This window comes from Trichechus manatus, unplaced genomic scaffold (assembly GCF_000243295.1).
Source record: "Trichechus manatus latirostris isolate Lorelei unplaced genomic scaffold, TriManLat1.0 scaffold00036, whole genome shotgun sequence".
Classification (NCBI taxonomy): Eukaryota; Metazoa; Chordata; class Mammalia; order Sirenia; family Trichechidae; genus Trichechus; species Trichechus manatus.
The window spans coordinates 7,828,028-7,848,621 of NW_004443972.1; the positions used below are offsets into that span (position 1 = coordinate 7,828,028).

Genomic DNA, 20,594 nt, shown 5'->3' on the forward strand with positions numbered 1-20,594 from the left:
GTTTTGGTTCCAATATATAATTGGAGACTAATCTCAAGCAATTTGATTACTTCATATTTTCTTATAAGATAGTGATTCTCACTTTCTACAAAGTCATGTAATATTTCATAGCAGAAACATGACTTGGTAGAGAAATTTAGAAACATAATTTTTTCCCTTTTGTTGACTTTACTACAGTGAACACTTCAGATTCAGTTCAAAAACGGGGAAGAAAAGAAAAAGAGTCATCCTGGTCAGTCCCACTTTCAGCTTTGTTAGGATGTTCAAGGCAAAGTACTGAACTTTTTGCTAAGCCCCAACTTGAAAGTAACCAAATTAAAAGAATAAAGACAATATCTAAGGTAATGCCTAAAGACTAGGTGCTAAAATTTACTTGTCTACTTAAAAAAATCTCCTGCACTGAAGGAAAATAGTATAGATTACATTACCAACCTTTGAAAGTTAGCATGTAAAGAGTACTCTAGCTTCGTTCAAACCACTGGCCTCCCTAAAATATCCTGTAGGAAATTCACAGATTAAACACGAAAAAAACCAAAACCCACTCCTGTCAAGTCGATTTCGACTCATAGCAACTCTACAGGACCGAACAGAACTGCCCCATAGGGTTTCCAAGGCTGTAATCTTTACAGAAGCAGACTGCCACAACTTTCTTCTTTAGAGCAGCTGGTGGGTTCGAACTGCTGACCTTTCAGTTAGCAGCTGAGTGCTTAACCATTGCACCACCAGGGCTCTTCCAAATCAAACACAAAGGGGCCTTAAATGCACTGATTTATAATATTCTGAAATATTAAAAAAAGGAAATTAAACTAGCTATATGGGTTGGATAAAAAGCAAAATCTCAAGGATTTAATATCTTTAAATGGTCATACAATTTCTTTAGAGCTGAGCAGTTTAGGTAGAAATAAATACTAGCACACGCTAGAAGAGAAGGTTTAATAATTGATAAAAATGTACAAAAATATTCAAATCAGAAATGCTTTAGAATGTGTACCACGAAGTCAATACTTCTCAGTGTGTAGGGAAGGTAAAAGACTTCCTCAATGAAAAAAAAAAAAAGATTGGATTTAAAAAAAAAAAGACAACTCTGTTAAAGAAAATGTTTAAGTCAACATTCATTTGTGTTTTAGACAAGGATACTGCAACTATCATTTAAAATTTGGTGGCACATTCTTTAGTAGGTCCTTAAGGCAAATATTTAAACTAATTTACAATTTGATTTGATGTTAATTTTCTTAAACATCACCTCAAAATAGATATTCAAAATAATGCCCTCATAATAGCCTTCTTAAAATGTATCAGATGTTTAGTAAAAAAATGACAAAGGTGGCTTTACTACAGTAGTAGTCATTGGCACCACTGTAGTTCAGGGTCTGCCAGATTTCCATCAAAATCACCTATTTCTTAGGAGCTCACCATAAAAGATCACATCAGCTTTAACCAGTTGGGTAGTGCACAAAAAAGCAGTTTTATCAGTTGCTGGTGCTTTTTTTGTACTACTATGTATCAAAAAAATTTTCAGTTTATCATCAAAATCCAACTTCTATAAAGTAAATCAAACCACCTCATGACTTAGACTTTAGAACAAAGTAGAGACATCTGCAGTTATCAGTAAATTGCCACCTTTAATCCATCCTGCAGTGCCCTCTGAAAGGGTCACAGAAAGACAGTTATGACCATATGAAAATATGATTATTATAGAATCAAAAGTTATTTTCAATTTCCTTTGTCTTTATAAAGTCAAGTCCACAATAACAATACTTAAATGCACTTTTTGTTCTGTGATATAATTAAAACCCAGTGTTATTTCAATTGAACTTAAAACAGAGTCCCTGGTCTGAATTAGATTTAAATCATACTGTAAACATATATTTGGTATAATTTATTGATCATCATCCAGTTGCTCCAAAAGGGTCCTTCTGCGCTTTTCTAATTCTCCTTCGCTCAGTTCACTGCCAGAAGTATCCCAATTACCCTGAAAAAGAATGAATACAATTACAGGTGACGTCAGTAATGAACCTTTAAACAAGGAATCCAAAATCTATATAGATTCTTTGCCACAGAAACACACACAGAAATTTCACAGGGTTTAAAGACTGCCCATTTTCCCCAAAAGCCCATCAGTGGCTTACTGATTAAGCACTCCTTGGTTATTCTGTTACAGAAAATACTTAGAATGAGACTTTTACATAATGCTACTTTCAGTCCACAAGGTGGCACACACCGGTTTTGTTTCTTTCCTGTTATACAACTGAATGCAGAGCACCTTGTTTCCATTTAATGGAAGCCAGGTGTTCCCAGGTACTCTATTCCATGCTAATTCTGCAGATTCTAGGTTGTCTATTAAGTGTTTTATATGACACTAACAGAAGTATTATGCTTTTAGTACACTTAATTCACCAAGGATGTTCATCAGACTCACTTGTGCAGCTTAAAAAAACACTTCACCCTGTATCTCTACTGAATCCAGAGGTAGGACGGGCTTATCTACATACTTAGAAAGCCCCACTGCTAATTTATAGAAGGAATGCACAAGCGTAAGGTCTGTATTACTGCACTGTCATTACGTATCTCTCTCTATATAGGGAAAACTAAGGACTAATTATGTAACTTGATATGAACATAACTTTGGCTTATTCCCCTACCCATTTGCTCCCACCACCCCACGTCAGTATTTCTAACAAGTTACTGACCTGCTACCTTTTAAAACTGTACTTAATAATGACTGTGAACATCTGGAGACAGAACCCGATTCGAGTCATGAAAATTTTATATTCCTTAAAGTAGTATGTAGTATTCCATAACTGTAATTTTAACCTACTCAGACTATGGTCTTTACTCTGTACACTCTAAAATGTGCTACTTTCTAATATGATCACACATGGTAGATCTGAAAAATGTCTATTGTTTAAACACTATTATGGTTTTAATCAGAGTATACACCTTTGTATTTTTGAAATTGCCACTATGCCAATTTCTTTTACATGCTGCTGTGAAGAAAAAAAAAAATTAGCACAGCACACTTACAAAAATACCAGGGGCGGGGAGGAGGGCAAGGTTGGCAAACAAAAGTAGAAGGCGTGCATTATCTGCGTAAAAACACATATTGTATTCTTTAAACAAAAGGATTCTAAAAACTTACAGAATCCTTTCCAGTCTTTTTCTTAGGTGATTTATGTTTTGATTCTGATCTTTGCCTGGTTCTGTCCTTTTCACTTTCTCGATCCTTTTCTTTTTTGTCCTTCTCTCGCTCAGCATCTGACTCTGGAGAGTCCTATGAAAATTAAAAAAAAAAAAAAAAGTCATCATTTTGATTAAAAACATAGTAGGGTATGTGTTCCCACAGGACCTAGTGTGGTGTAACCTAATTTGAATTTTTAACCTCATTCTACAAGATTTCCAAGATTCATAGGAGAGACCTGGTTTTTCCCATAGGAAGGATGACATTCGGACAGGGTAATAAATAACTAAAAAAGAGCCTCAATAAATATGGGATGAAGATACACTTCAGATCGAATTCTATCTATTGTGTATAAATGTAGACAGATATTACATTTTTCACCAACCAATAAAATACTGGTTTATTTTATTTAAGTATTTATATAAGATGCTATAAGCCTAATCACATCTTACGCTGACAACTGTACAATGAAAATTGTTTCCTCAAAACTGCTACTGAGGAGTTGTTAAAAATGTAATGTTAGTACCTACATTAGTGGTTCTTACTTAGATATGTACAAATTCAAGTGAGCAGCATGAAGAGAAATTCTGATTCAATAGTCCTGTGCTGGCACTCAGGCCTTTACATTTTGGAGAAGCTTCCTAGGTGATCCTAGGACTACAAGAACTGCAATAGCAGAGGAAGTGGTTGTTTAAATATTTAAACCTATGGTCTCAACAACTGCAACACACTTGGATCTCTTTTAAACAGGGTGGGAATCTCAACGCTGGTGTGTGTGTGTACTTTTTTTTAAAGCTCGCCAAGTGATTTTAGCGGGAGATCTAAGTGAAGAACAACTAGCTTAAACATATACAGGCTCAGAAAAAGACTCTATCAATCAAGCCTAGGTGACCACCTGAACTGTGTTGGACTACAAAGACTATAAACAAAAAGGTTCAACTGCAACTGACAGAGTTAAGGGCAAATGGCTAGGTCCACTTTAAAAACTAGAAGCTCACTTACAGATTTATGTCTCCTCTTCTTGCTTTTCTTCTTATGCTTTTTTGACTTCTTGTAACTTCTCTCTAGGCAAAACGAAAGGAAAAAAAGTAAGAATTTGAGGACATCAAAGTGTCAGTGATTTTAATCAATTAAATAGAAATGCTCACCAGACTCGGCACTAGAAGAATGCTCTGAAGCAGAACGAGATTCGGATCGCTGTCTTTTTTTCTTTGAATGGCTATCGTCATCATCTGAATCTGACCCCTAAAGAACACAAATAATTTCATTCATAATGATGCTGGCAATATTTCAATATACTCGTGGTGCCATGTAATAAACTTCCTTACCGATCGAGAGCGAGAGCGTTTCCTATGATGTTTTTTAGATTTCTTAGAATGTTTCTTGTTCTTTGAATGATGATGCTGACATTCATGCTACAGGGTCAAGAAAACAGAACTTTGTTTATATTTATGTAAATTTGGACAGCAGATCATAAAGAATATTTTAAAAGCTATACAAACAAGTTCTTAGAGTAAAATTCTATTCATCTTGCATATTTAGGATATATCCAGTTGAGAATGTGTAGAACTATTATCTATAAAGGATTATCACTTAACATTTTTTCTCCTTCCTACCATCCTATACCCCTCATTTAGATGTGTAAACACACAATGTTAAAAAGTAGTAGTAAAGTAGTATTTACAGCAATGAGAATGATGTGAGTCAGTAGGACAATTGATACCCTGTAAAAAAAAGTGTAATCTGCAGAATGCAGTAACAACTGCTTTCAAAAACACTGAAAACTAGTGTCATTCAAGCATGGTTTTTCTGATGAATCTGGCTTTGGTCAACTAGCTAGCCAGGCATGGATATAAATAACTAGCTTGAAGGTATCCCTGAACTAAGATACACAAGCTTGGTCTCAGACTAAATGCAAAATCTATTTCTTTTCCCCAAGAAGTATTCCCATCTTACTCAAACTCAGATATCCTAAGACAATCTAACTCAAATTCCACATGAAATCAGAAAATGAATGTTGTCTCTGTGGATTTCAATTCTAACTTTTATTAAAGCAATTATTAAGTTGGTGGGAAAGGGAACCTGCTGCTTTAATAAAAGCCGCTTGCCCCCAAACATATCCTACGGCTTTGAAAATAAACTGTTTTAGTTACAAATAAGCGGCAATGAAAAAATCTGGCTCAGAAGGGACAGCGGACTGGCCTCTCATCCTTTCTTTTTATGTCATTGAACACTAAATTTTTCTACTGCAAGGCTCAGATTATGTGTTCAGTACCCCTTCCCTGTGCCACTATTTTTAGCTACATTTATTGCCTCACTATTTTACCTCTAGCACCAATCATGAGAGAATCTGGCTGAAGATCCTTCAAGTAGGGGAAAATGGGTATACCTAGAGCAAAGCTTCTCAAAATTAAATGTGCATTTTACCACTTTGAAATCTTGTTAAAAGGTAGATTCTCATTCAGCAGTTGTGCCAATATCTGTACTTTGTAACAAGGTCCCAGGTATGCAGATGTCACTGGTCTGAACCACACTGAGTAGAAAGGACCACGAAAAGCCAGGAAATAATACAGGTCCTATGTTGGGTACTTATATTATTTGCCGGCTTCCTCTAGATCTGGTCCTTTCTACTCAAATGGTTCAGACCAGCGACATATGCATCACCTGGGAGCTTGCTACAAATTACAGAACCTCTGGCCCCATTAGCACAACTCCTGAATGAGTCCTATGTTGGATAAAACTCTGGTGGCATAGTGGTTAACAGCTACAGCTGCTACCCAAAAGGTCAGCAGTTTGAATACACCAGGCACTCCTTGGAAATCCTATGGGGCAGTTCCACCCTGTCCTATAGGGTTGCTATGAGTTGGAATCGAGTCGAAGGCCAACAGGTTTTTGGGTCAACGTTGATATTAATCAGGAACAATAAATCAAAAGAAATCATGACTAGTCAATTAAGTGACCCATTATGCCCAACTACCATGCAACACTGTAATATTAAATATGTGCCAGCTTTCAGCTTGTTGTAAAGTACTAGTTTGTCTAGCACTGGCAGCACAGCATACTTGTTAGAAACATTGATCCTGGAGTCAAACAAATAGCCTGCGTTGGAATCCCTTCCCTGTTTAAGTTACTATATTCCTCCGTTTCCTCATCCATAACTTCACAGGATTGCTGTGAGAATTAAGTTCATGTATGTACAACAATTAGAACAGCACCTGTCCCACACAGGCACCATTAATATTAATATTATTAATAATTAATCATCAATGTATTTACTATATACAAGTATCTATCTGAAACATTCATAAAAATACCCTCACACAGCTAATGGAATAACTTGAGGTGTTATCATTACTCATCTTATTCCATTATATTTCAGAAACTCTTCTAGGCTTTCTACAGATGTAATTTGTAATATCTGAAACAACTGATATACAAGAAGATTTTAAGGTTTTCTTTGGGTTTACCAATCAATATTAAGACTACAACTGTATGGTTGCGAAGTTGCTAAATTTCTAGAACTTTTTAAAAATATGAAACAGACATGAGCAGTCTCCACAAATAAATCTTTATATTCCAACAAAAGCTTATAGTTTCACTTAAAAGTAGTTTTTACAGAAAAAACCATCCACGTAACTACATTTGTATAAAAGTAACAGATGTTAAGAAATACACCTTGATCAATCTAAATTCAAATTTTATATTTTTATATATTTTGTAGTACTTCAGAATCATTTATGACAATATTAAAATTACCTCAAGCACATGCATGAAATCTTTAAATATTCGTTTTCTTTCAGACTCCAGAGTTATGTCCTCAAATGCTGGCTCTTTTACAAATCTCTCCCGGATCTGAAAAATTCAGATATGTAATCAATATACAAGTACCAAAAAAAGGTATACAAATATGCCTAAAAGGAATCACAGAAGCAAGTGAACGACAGTCCCCTCAAGGTCTATTATTTCCTTTCTTCAAAGCCCAAACCATTTTTAACAAACATTTCTAAAGGGAGAATCCTTCTTAAAAGAATATACTTTAAATATATTCTAAGCAACAAATAGTTCAGCTTATTTCTTTGCTATGAAATGGTAAATATATTATCAATTGTAAACAGTTCATTAGGAAAAATTTTTAAGTATACATACATCTTCCCAGACAGCATCCAATTCTATCGGAGGAGCAGCTTGTTTCAACATACTCTTAAAGGCAGATTCTTTTCGTTTCATCTTCCGAGCCTCCTCTTTTTCTCTTTCACGTTCACGGGCTTCTGCTTTTTCTAGTAACTTGTAGAAAAACCATATTTAATCAACTGCAATTGTACAATTATAATTCCTGTTGAAATTATTATTCCTAATTTAAAAGTATTGTTACACCATTTATAAGTTAAGGGCCAATTTATCCATAACACCAGTTAATGTGAGCAAAGGAAGCTTAACATCCAATCTATCACCTATTGTTCTTTTAGCTTACTTTGAAAAACTGCCTACTACTCTGTAAAATCCTATTCATATTCCCTCATTCTAATAACCTACAACTTAAAATACTTTTGACTGAATATATTAGAAACTGTACTATTAAAGGAAACCCTGGTGGCACAGTGGTTAAGAGCTATGGCTGCTAAACAAAAGGTCAGCAGTTCAAATCTATCAGGTGCTCCTGGGAAACCATATGGGGCAGTTCTACTCTGTCCTATAGGGTCACTAAGAGTTGGAATTGATTCGGTGGCAATGGGTTTGGTTTTTTTTGGTTTGGTACTATTAAAACTAGTTGTTTATAAGAGTGAAGAGGATAACTTACACTATTGAAAGCAAGTTTAATATTTCCAGCATCTAATGTGGTTGACCTTTTAGTTGAACTGATTACTGCCACGAAATCTTCAAAGGTAGTATTCACTTCAACTACAAATCCTTTATCCTAAAAAAATAGAAATTTTGTTAGTATAATACATCTATCAAATAAACACAGTACCAATCTTTAAAATACACCAAAAGGGAACAGGTATTAATAAATTATTTATTTACCTTTAGAATGTCTTTTATTATCTTCTTCTCATCATGATAACGTGCTTTAAGATCCTCAACATAAAACTTGAAAAGATCAAGTGCAGTTGATCCTAATGAAAAAACTAAAGAAGTCAAAAGCTAGCTCTAACCAAAGAGCTGCAATTACTTTTTTGTTTATAAAACATAAAAAATCACCCCTTCTCCCCGCAACACAACTACCTCCCTTTGTTCCATTCCAACTACTGTCCTAAGTATAAATTAGGAAAAAGAATCTCACCAGGCTGACCAAGCATATTAGTGAATCTAATGTCAGAACTAATCGTTGGATACAATTCCATCCAAGAAGACATAGAATGCAGTTGTCCATGTTCATGCAATTCATCTAAAAATATCTGAAAAAGCCATTATATTTGAAAAGTCATCTTTAAGTACATTAGAAATATTAATGTAACAAAAACACAGGTTAAAAATTTAGCAATATTTAAAACTCTTCTATCAATATTGTTTCAAACATGTTTAGATGCAGAGAATACTTGAAGATTTTGTTAAAGTAAAATCTGGTTTTAAGAAAAAATATATTTTGGACTTCAGAGGAAAGGACCTATCGAAAGCTGCATTATCTTTCTAGGCACCAGTTTCCTACCCCTTAAGACGGAACAACATTTCCAGTTAAAAAACATAAATGTTAACTTAGAATACTGGAAATACTGGATATTACCTATCTCAAATGATGACGCTACAGGATATTTGTGCATGTTTCCTATAAAATATACTTCTTAAACAGAGTGTCTACTATCTTCTAAATATTTCACTTAATTTTCATAACAAACACGGGACTTTTACTCGCTTATTTCAATTTCCCTTCTTTAACCTTTTTCCTATTTTTGCTGACTTTCAGGGCAACATTTTGGGACCTTTGTACCTAGCTATTTCCACATCTCCCACTCTCCCAAGTCCTTAAGAGTTAAACCTATAAGCAAATGCCCCTAGTGCAACTATGACCCCAAATTCTATTCCTACAATCCCTAGACCTGTACTGTTCAATATGGTAGCCACTAGCTGCATGTAACTCTGAGTACTTGAAATGTGGCTAGTCCGAATTGAGATGTGCTAAAAGTATAAAACAACACATTTTGAAGACTTAGTATTAAAAAAATATGAAATCTCAATTAAAAAAATATTGATAACATGTGGATACACTGGATTAAATAGATTATTAAAATTAGCAACACCTTTTTTCTTTTTTTTTACTTTTTAAATATGGACACTAGAAAATTGTAAAATGCATATATGGCATGTGTATTTTTACTGGACAGTGCTAGTGCTGTCCAGGAATAACTTCAGGCACCTATGTCTCTACTGTTCTTCAAATCAGAACACATTCATAGAAGTCTTACAACTCAGAAATTGTTAGTCATTAAGGAAATACAAATCAAAACCACAATGAGATACCACTTCATCCCCACTAGGAAGGCTTTGATCAGAAAAACGGAAAACAGTAAGTGCTGGCAAGGATGTGGAGAAACTGGAACACTTGTGGCACTGCTGGTGGGATTATAAAATGGTGCACTCACTATGAAAAAAGTTTGACAGTTTTACAAAAAATTAAACATATAATTATCATATGATCCAGAAATTCTACTCCTAGGTATATACCCAAGTGACCTGAAAGCAAGGACTCAAACAGATACATGTACACCAATGTTCACTGCAGCATTATTCAAAATAACCAAAAGGTGGAAACAACCCAAGTGTCCATCAACAGAAAAATGGAGAAACAAAATGTAGTATATATACATACAATGACATATTCAGCCATAAAGAGAAATGAAATTATGATAATGCTACAACACAGATAAACCTTGAAAACATTATGCTAAGTGAAGTAGGCCAGACACAAAAGGACAAATACTACATGATCCCACTTACATGCATAGAGAAAAAGGTTACTATGGTTACCAGGAGCTGAGGGGAGGAGGAAATGGGGAAGGGATATTGAGTTTCTGTTTGGAGTGATGAAAAACTCTTAGAAATGGACAGTGGTGATGATAGCACAACATGGAGAATATAAGTAATGTCACTGAATTGTACACTTAAAAATGGTTACAATGGTACCAACAGCCAAACATTAAAAAAGTCTCCAGACTTAGATCCAACTCAGTATTTCCTTTCCCCCATCTCCTTCTGTCTCCTTATATACTGTTCATAACTATTCATATGTTTACTTGAATTCCAAACTTTCAAAGATTTTGTTTAATGAGAGAAACCCCCATCTTTCAATTCCGTCTTCATTGTCCCCCTTCTTGACTAGTTTTCTCTTACCTAAGAAAAGACTTTCTTTTAACCCTGAGCTTACTCAAACTTTCCCTTATCTTCAAAATATGTGAAAGGTCTAATTTTGCCTCTAATTACCCTTCAACTATTTGGCAACCCTTCAACTTTTCGAGAGTCCCTGGGTGGTTAATTAATGCATTCAGCTGCTAACCAAAGGCACGCTGCAACCAGAGGCACGTTGGAAGAAGGGCCTGGTGATCAACTTCTGAAAAATTAGTCACTGAAAACTCTATAAAACATTCTACTCTGACACACATGGGGTCATGACTCAGACATGACTTGATGCAACTAGCTAACAGTATTCTTTCAGTCCTTGTTCCATAAATATTCTTAACATTTGCTACTCTTGTTGGGTTCCTCTTATCTCAGTGGTTTCTCAAAGAATCACTTAAAGGATTGTTTAAAAAGGAAAAAAAAAATCAGATTGTTGGGTCCTACCCCCAAAATTTCATTCAACAGGTCTGGGGCAGGGTTTGAGAATTTGCATTTTTAATAACTCCCAGGTAATACTAACGCTGCATATCCAGGGACCATACTTGGAAAAGCCCTGCTCTACTTAAAACTCCATCTTGGCTTCTGAGACACTACACTTTCCCCTGGTTCTTTAAAGGCCTCTGACCATTCCTTTCCAGTCTAGACATGAATTCAAATCCTAGTTTTAAGAGTTTTTTTTTAAAAAAAAATCATAGTTTATCTTGTCAGAGATATGACAAGTATTTATTATTTGGCTGACAAATGAGTACTCAATAAAATACAGAGATCATAATTATTAGTGAGAAAGTTCTTTCCATTCATGACCTGTTATTCCAAATTTGAATCCTGATTTTTAATTGTAAATCTCAATCTTTATTGTAATGAAATTCTAAATGTACTAGGACAAAAAAAAATCACTGAGCTGAATATCTGAAGGATTATCCACAAAACATGCTAATACTAATTATATTAATAATAATCAAAAACCATGAGACATAAACCAACCTGATTTAAAGTTGTATTTTAGGTTTAGTTATAAACTACGTAGACTCGTATGGCCTTCACATTAGACTTTTTCTCCACATTTTCCAACCGTAGTACTGACATTCTACATTCTGTTCTTGTATTTTCTGTGACTAAGATTTCCTCCTTATTTCAATTTAATTTCTATTTTACTGTATACTGTATTGGTCTCTTACAGGGGAAATCAAAGCTCAACGGTTCTTCCCTTCCTCCTGGGCACATGGCTATTTAACTGAAAACTAGGTATTCTAACTATGTAGCTAGTTGTGGTCATGTGATTAAATTCTCATCAACTCAATATGAGCAAAGGAGGCAAGTGGAACTTCTACACCACTAGTTTTAAAAACTGCTCTTTCAACTTCCTCCAAGATAAAATGTGATCATGGGGACAACCCACCTCTTAAGTGTGCAGACAAGGATAATGCCCTAGGGCATTGGTTCTCAACGTGTGATCCAGCAGCATCAATATCACCTGGAAACTTATTACAAATGTAAGTTCTCAGACCCAGCTTCTGCAAAAGGGACCTACCAATCTGTGGTTTTAACAATCCTCCAAATGATTCTTTGAGAAACCACTGAAATAGAGGAACCCACCAAGAGTAGCAAACATGTTTTTATGGATTGAGGAAAGCTATTAGTTATCGCATTTAAGATGGTTAGTGACTATCTTAGTTACTAATGCTACTGTAACAGAAACACCACAAATGAATGGACTTATCAAACAGGAGTTTATTCTCTCACAGTTTAGGTTAGAAGCCCGAATTCAGGGTGCCAGGGGAAGGCTTTCTCTTTGCTGGCTTTGGGGAAAGGTCCTTGTCATCCATCTTCCCTGGTCTAGGAGCTTCTCAGCACAGGGACCCTGAGTCCAAAGGACAAGCTCCCCTCCTGGCTATTCTTGTTGGTGGTAATGAGGTCCTTATCTCTCCACTTGCTTCTCTCTCCTTTTATCTCTCATAAGATAAAAGGTGATGCATGCCACACCCCAGGGAAACTCCCCTTACATAGGATCAGAGCTGTGGCCTGAGTAAGGGTGTTGTATCCCACCCCAATCTTCTTGAACATAACCTAATCTTGCCTCATTAATCACAGGCAGAGATTACGATTCATAGGAAAATTACATCAGCTCATGAAATGAAGAACCACCACACAATACTGGGAGTCATGGCCTAGCCAAGTTGCCACATATTTCTTGGGGAAATAATTCAATCGATGACAGTGACCTTTGGCATAACAGGGAGAGTTTTTTAAAATGTCCTCCAGGTGATTCTGATGCACACTTAATTTTGAGAATCACTGCCCTAGAGATGTCTAGGGGATTACCCTAACGGTCTAGGGTAGTGTGCACACTACTCTAGACCAAACACACTGTTACTTGAAGAAATAAACTTGTTACTTAAGTCCCTAAATATAACCTTTAACCTAATACAGTTTTTAATGGAAGAAACTTGGTAATCAAGACTGCATGAATTCAAATTCTGGCTCTATTCTGCTGAACACAGTAAGCAATCAGTGAACTCTAGCTGCTACTACAATAACTGAAATGGGCAATAAACAACAAAAATCTGTTGTAATGTAAAATTCATTGCTCCATGATATTCTCCATTACTGAGTGAATAAAAGGGATCCTTGTATGTGAAAATGAGTCACTAGCCTATACACAGGGCATGTAACACAGTTCCTAAGTGTGATGTTTAAGAATTATGGCCCAGCCCCAAACTATACCACAGCAATCCTTAACATTTGCTACAGACTAAACATCAACTACTAAGTCTCATCACACATATCTTATTTTCAGCATTCCCTCATGCTATTTTTCTTTCAACTGAAACCTTATCTAGCAATGCTCACCTTATATGCCAACATATGCTATAGCCTTCTATATTCCCTTGCTTAAAATGACTGTTCTCCTAAGTGACCTCATAACTAATTACAGAATTTAAGAGTTAAACGTGTATGGATCCTCCACAAAGCCTAGGTCAAGAAATCAGGAAGAGGGGTCTCAAAATCATTTACATAAATGTTCGAGTCTAGTAAACATATTAAAAAACTAGACAAGAAAATGCAAGACAAGAGAGATTTTCTATTACCTGAAAGGATTCCCTATTTTTACGCTGTCGTCTCCTTTCTCTCAGCAAACTCTTCTGTTTTTCTTCTTCTTCTTCCTTTTCTAAAGCTCGAATGTGTTCTTCAAAGCAAATTAATGCATCTTCTTTGTCCATGTCTAAAGTGTTTTTTGTTAAAAAATTTTTTTTAAAAATCTCAAATACCAGTAAAGAAAGCAGTTTATTTGCCTTAACTGCCTATAAAATTCAGATTCGTCTTTCAGAAGGACTTAATTTAAATTCAAATTTGACTTATTATTATCTAAACAGGCAAGTTTTAAGGAAAATTTCACAAAGACCTCATTAAAAGATACTCTGAATCCTAGCATGAAACAAAGGATATACACATAACACAATTAATGAAAATAAAGTTTTCATACTGAAATCTGTCAGCAATATTAGAATCACCCAAGGAGTTTTTCAAAGTTTAGATTTCTAAGCCCTACCCCAAATCTACTGAAGCATGATTTTGAGAAGGAAAGCTAAGAAATCATGATTACCAAAAAGGAACTAGGTAAGTCAGAAAAAGCCAGTCCTTTGGGGAATCTACTATTTACATTTTTTTTGCTTTCTGCAAATCTCTAATTAAAGTCATTTCCTTGAGAAGACCGCTTGACTAAAATGTGGTAATTGGTTTGGTTCTTACCAAGTTACATACTAATGGCAAAGTACAACTTCAGGTTTGACAGGTATGATGAACAATTTCAAGGATTATCTAATAAAGCTAACTTAAGATTTCTGGACACATTTTGTCCTAAGTAAAACTCAATTAGAAAAAAATATCTCTAATATTAGGAAGCAAACAGAATACTTTTACAGAAATGGACAAACTGTAAAATTAAGCTGAGGATCTCATATACAAAGTGGGAATAATTCTTTGCTGCTGGAGAACTTTGTTTAAAATGGTTCCTCCCAATTTAGTCATTATTCTTACTCTGTAACTCTTCATCTTCTGCAAAAGTTGGATTATCCATCAGATACTGCTGGGCTTCAGACCAAGTAGTAGAGTATGTTACGTTAGCCATGTTGTCAAGTATATTTTTTAAGGCTTCCCAATTTCTCTTTCGCAACTGCTTTGCTTGTTCCTAAAACATAAGCATGAACACGCTTTTTGAAGTACAAAGAAACTATGATTATTTGAATTGCAATTACTGAAGGCTTCTTTACATTCTAACTCATCAACAAATTTCCAAAGTAATCTTTTTACTTTAAATACCAATATTACTTACTTTGCCAACGCTCTTGCCTAATCACCTGGTTTGATACCTACTTTCAATTTTTCACCTCTCTATCTTCTAAAGCCAGAATGTGGAAATCACGCTTTGTTTTGCTTTTTCTCCCCACCCCCTACATCTTAAAAATGTACCCATTCCTTTCCTTTTCCACTACTATGCATTACATTCACGGTATACAACTAAAGTTCCTGTGGGCAAGTCACACTAGTGGGTAAATGCTAAGGTATTCAATGACCTTCAGCTACGTTCAAACTGTTGATAACAACAGCGCTGTGTGCCGTCAAGTTGATTCCGACTCATACAGACTCTACCGGGGACAGAGTAGAATTGCCCCATATGGATTCCTAGGCTATAATCGTTACATAAGCAGATGGCCAGGTCTTTTCTTCTGCATAGTGGCTAGCAGGTTCAAACCACCACCTTTTGGTCAGCAGCTGAGCATTTAACCACTGCACTACCAGGGCTCCTTGATATACATGTTTGTTAAACACAGGATAATATAAAATGTGATAGCACAGAATGAAACGGGCATGAAAAAAAACAGCTGTTTTAAAACAGTATCCTACAAATATATTTCAATGAAAATAATTACGTATTACAGCTGTTCTTGTGACAGAATTTCAAATAAATGCACTATAAGCAAAAATACTGAGTATTTTCTAAAGTAGGCATAAGTATCCTATTTTTCAAAGTAGCCATAAGACAGCCTATTAATGACAATTCAAGCAACAGCTAGATAAACCAGTACTTACCAGTCTATGTCACTACTTATTATGCTGGATGGAGAGGGATAAAGAAAATTATTATTATAGGAGCTATACTCCATTCCATCTTTAAACCTAACTTCTAATAAATAAACTTCCTGTACCACATACACTGGATAAACTAAAAACACAAAAATGAACAAACTATACAATTAAGTCCTAATCAACATGAAGAAACATCTTGTTTACACATAAATAACAAAAATTGAGAATGAATAATACCTTTTCTTTTTTTGAAAGAAAGAACAAAACATCTTCATAGATTTCAAGACGATCACGTTCCGATATTGCATTCCAGACATCCATCTCGCCAAACATTTGCTCTGCTTTTCTGTTAAAAAATTAAATGTTATCTTACATTAAACAGTAAAAACTAACTTAATAAAACTATGATTGAATTGTAAAGAAAAGCTGCTAAATAGTTAGAAAAAAAGACAAAACAGCTTAGGTCTATATTTCTCCTAAGAGATAAGAGAGGATAATTCCCATGGGCAATGTTTGTACTCACGTTGTGGTTAGCTGTCATTGAGCTGGTTCCCAACTCATAGCAGCCCCACGTACAATGGAACGAAACGCTCCCCAATTCTCCACTATCCCCATGATCAGCTGTAGACGAAATCATTGTGATCCATAGGGCTTTTACCAGCTGATTTTCAGAAGCAGATCATCAGGCCTTTCTTCCTAGTCCGTCTTAGTCTGGAAGTGCTGCTGAAAGCTGTTCAGCCATCATAGCAACACATAAGCCTTTACTGACAGATGGGTAGTAGCTGCCCAGAAGATGCACTGACCGGGAATCGAACTGCGTGGGTCTTTCTCATGGAAAGGTGAAAATTCTACCACTGTACCACCAATAGGAGGTCTTAGAAATCCCAGACTACCGCTATTAAGATAGTTAAAGCAGCTATGAAACTTCCAATGGGACTAAATTACAGAATGTAAAGTTATCGGAAATCTAGTTAACACATAAAATAGGACTATTTACAGAAATTAGCTCTTCACTATGGATTTCTTGGAAGAATGAGGAAAATAAAGTAGTTCATAGGAAACATGAGCTTGATAGTTACTGCAAAAATTTTAATACTGAATTATCCACAATTTTAAATAAAGTACTCTAAAATTAAGAATACAAACACAAGCTTTTAAAATATCATACTTAATGAAAAGAGTATTTCTAGTCAACAAATAAAACATTTCTATTCTTATATTCAGTAGTAAGGGAGTCAAGCTTTGATTGTTAAATCCAATCTTTCTCCCTTTCAGTCCCTGATAAATAATTCAGTGAGTCTACAAGTTAAATTCCACTACTGATTGACCTTCTACCTTATGAAATGGACACATTGATAATTATCTAACTTTATTTAATGGATGTCTACTTTGGATCAGATATCGCACTTGGCAAAAAGAATAACACAGAAAAACACAGTAAACATACCACAGGCATCACTAAAAACCTTACTTGTATCTGGTTGTAGAAGTCATTTTTTCATGATTTTCAAGGAAACGCTGAAAGGATTCTTTAGCCTCTTTGTATTTTGATCTTGCTTCTTCTTTTTCTTCTTTCTCGGTCTGGACTTTATAAGCATTAAAGGCCTGTTTTTTTTCACTCAACTTTGCTAAAGCACTAAATAATGAAAACATACAGTTTCAGAGTAAATGAAGGCAGGATAACAAAATGTTAGTTTTTAAAAAACAATACAAATGTTTTTATGCATAAATTAAGAAAATTTCAGTAAAAAGTTAGACAAGAAATGGTTGTAGAAAGTCATTCCTAATTCTTATTTCATGTGTATCAGGGTGCTCAGATTGTATGATAAGCCTTTTAAAAGGCCTTTTGGGAAGATGCCAGTCTGAAAAAGCTACATATTATATGATTTCAACTCTATGACATTCTGGAAAAGGCAAAATACTATAGAGACAGTAAAAAAGATCAGTTGTTGCGAGGTGTTCAGGGGATGAATAGATGGAATACAGAGTTGATAGGGCAGTGAAATTATTACACCAATGTGTGATGGCAGACACATTTCAGTGTGCATTTGTCAAAACCCATAGTACAACACAAAGTGAAGGGTGATAAAAACTATGGATTTTAGTTAATAATCATGTATCAATATTAGTTCATCAACTATCAAATGTACACACAAACGCAAGATATTAATAACAGGAACAGTATGTAGGGGAAGAGGGAGTATATGGGAACTCTAAGTACAATTTTTCTGTAAACCTAAAACTGCTCAAATCAAGTCTATTTTTTTTAAAGGCTCTTTTGGTTTATAGCAGATATTTTTAAAAAAGTTAATGAGGGTTAAATGTCATGTAATTCTACACAATTTTGAATTTGTCAGCATGCTATGCTTAAAGTGAAAAAAAAAATAAAAAAAAGTATTACCTGTATCGTGGATCGTTAATGATCATTTTCATAGCTTGTTCCCATGAAGCATTAGATGGTACCCGCTGAAAGCCATTTAAATAAAAAATTAATATTTTACACAAATATAGTAAAAGTCATGCAACAGGGAACAAAGTATAATACTCACTGCAAACATCAAGCACTTCTCTTTGCAGGAGTTTGAAAAAAGTTCTAAAAAAAAATCTTTTATTGAAGCAAGGCAAATCTGTGTAAGATACCTATAGGCTGAAAAGAAAACTTAAACTGAAATTTAAACAAAGCATGAAATATTTTTTCTTTAGACTATTGATTAAAACAATTATTATATATAAAAACCTAATAAATACTGAGGTGGAATTTGTGTAGTACCTTGTACACAAGAGCTTTTTGGTTTAAAGTCAGGCTCAAAAAATGTTCAAGAGAACAAGATAACTTTAGTTCATTTTCATTACAACAGTTCATGAGATTAATGTTTTCAATAAAGCCATTAATGTTGATTATATTTATTATTATTATATATGAAATAATAATACCTTTTCTTTCAATAATTCTTTAAAGGCTTGCTTTGCCTCTTCCTTTGTATTCCAAGTATATGTTTTTTTGGCCGGTTGGCTTTCCTCTTCTTCCTTTTTGGGGGTAAAACTAGAGAGAAATTTAAACATGTTATCATTTAAATACATGTTTGCCTCATTTAATAATGCCTTCATTAATCATTATTTTAGTGTTGAGCTAAAATTTGACAATTTTAGAATTAAGTACCCTATGTGAACACTAAAAACATACCTGAAGACAAAAAAATAAAAAGCTAATATATATTTTCTGGAACTTTCATTTATCAAGACCCCATGTTGCTATAACATTTAATTGTACTAAAAGAGTAGCTCCACTAGTCCATTGCTTAATACTTTTAAATGGCTTAAAATAACTAAGCATTTGGGCAACTGTGTGCAAGTATAAAAATGATGTAGAGATAAATCTAAATCAAGGTCATTTTTATAAATATACTTTCACTGGAACATAGCCACATGTATTTGTTTTCATATTGTTTATGGTTGATTCCGTGCTACCACAGCAGAGCTAAGCAGCTGTCACAGACACTGTATAACTGACAAAACCAAAAACTTTGACTATCTGACCTTTTATAGAAAAAGTCTGCCAAACCTTAATCTCAAACAAAAAAAAAAATTAACACAACTAAGGATTATCAACTATGCTTGCTGTATGGGGTCTCTTTGAATTAATAAAAAATTATTTAACCCATGAAATTTTTTTCCTACTTAGGGGAAGAGACTGGAGCGGATACTAACCAGAAATAGTAAAAACATTCATATCCTCTAAATCAAGTAACTTCATTTTGGGAAATCTATTTAAAATTAGTAAAAAAATACTGGAAAGAAACCAATCAAAAGTTAACAGCTAAAAAAACGGTTTATACTAGAGTAATGGAAAATCACGTTTATAAAGCTTATGGAAGAGCATGGGAAAATTCTTAAAATCAAAAGCTTATTATGATCCAGGCATTATAATAAGGAAACGCTGGAAAGGAAAAAAGCAGAAGAGACATGGTTGTTAAAACTATGAAAAACACTTGTGAAAAAAAAAAAAAGATTAAATGTTAAAAAAGGTATTCTAAAAACCCAAATGTCTATCAGCAGAACAATTAAATATATGCATATATAAATAATAATACCATGTCATCATACAACATGATGGGATATATACCACTGTCAATGTGGAAGATGTCTCTCGTATATACACACATGCGTATCTCTATATTCTTTGAGTACATAAACAGGGCAGGACATAAAACAAAATGTTAACAATTTCTCTTTTACATCTTCAAATATGTCATCTAGATTTCTTTCTGAAACTTCTACTCAGAAAAAACTATAAAGCTATTTTCACTTTGGGAAATTTCCCTAAGAAAAACAAAAGAACATATACAAAGGGGTGGGAGATGAAAGCAATATGCTTGAATATTAAGATGGATTATCATGTTTTGATCTTGAGATCATGGTTAATAATTTTTTTTTTTTTTAATATATGTGGCTATCTTTACAGTGGAGCTCGACCACCTGTCTTACAGCTGCATAAAACACAGCACTATGAAATAGTACTAGCTAGCTGCATAAAGCGTACACCTATGAAATTGTACTAGGTTACAGGTTATTCAAGTACATACAAAATGTAAACAGATGCAGCTATTTTGCTTATTAAAAAGTTGTACCAATTTAGCACGGTGATGAGTTCTCCTACACCCTGTTATCTTGTTTGTTCTCGTCTATTTGATTTTGTATGTATTTGTATTTCTATTTTAAAATAACCATAATACTGTTATTTTGTCTTTATCATTACGGATAACTGACTTTATGTATACTTACTAGACAACTGTATTTCTTATTTGGTTAATTTCCTTTTCCTACCCTTAATGTATTTTTCTGCAAAGCTGTTTGTATTTTTTCCTTATTGATTTGTAGGAGATTGAAAACTAGAAAACACCAATAACCAAGGAAGAAATAAAACAATTTTAGTACTCTACTTGGTAGGGCTTCCTTAACCTCCACAGCTGATATCTGTTGGTTCAACACCAAACCC

At 34.4% G+C, this 20,594-nt stretch overlaps 1 protein-coding gene across 4 annotated transcripts in view; it reads right to left on the reverse strand.

Moving 5' to 3' along the window:
• Positions 1–918: 918 nt before the first annotated feature.
• PRPF40A (pre-mRNA processing factor 40 homolog A) overlaps positions 919–20,594 on the reverse strand; it is a 57,756-nt gene continuing 38,080 nt past the window's right edge. For 2 of the 4 annotated variants that reach the window (XM_023730405.1, XM_012555272.2), the window contains exons 11-26: positions 18,533–18,641; positions 18,000–18,064; positions 17,070–17,234; positions 15,836–15,944; positions 14,549–14,699; positions 13,600–13,733; positions 8,460–8,574; positions 8,201–8,304; positions 7,977–8,093; positions 7,325–7,462; positions 6,935–7,030; positions 4,507–4,593; positions 4,327–4,423; positions 4,181–4,242; positions 3,140–3,271; positions 920–1,972 (exon numbers count right to left, since the gene is read on the reverse strand). In XM_023730405.1, the coding sequence (XP_023586173.1) occupies positions 1,880–1,972; positions 3,140–3,271; positions 4,181–4,242; positions 4,327–4,423; positions 4,507–4,593; positions 6,935–7,030; positions 7,325–7,462; positions 7,977–8,093; positions 8,201–8,304; positions 8,460–8,574; positions 13,600–13,733; positions 14,549–14,699; positions 15,836–15,944; positions 17,070–17,234; positions 18,000–18,064; positions 18,533–18,641 (1,774 nt within the window). In that variant the 3' untranslated portion in view covers positions 920–1,879. Of the gene's footprint in view, positions 1,973–3,139; positions 3,272–4,180; positions 4,243–4,326; positions 4,424–4,506; positions 4,594–6,934; positions 7,031–7,324; positions 7,463–7,976; positions 8,094–8,200; positions 8,305–8,459; positions 8,575–13,599; positions 13,734–14,548; positions 14,700–15,835; positions 15,945–17,069; positions 17,235–17,999; positions 18,065–18,532; positions 18,642–20,594 lie in introns of all 4 variants that reach the window. The other 2 variants (XM_004375386.3, XM_004375387.2) reach the window with 2 other exon arrangements.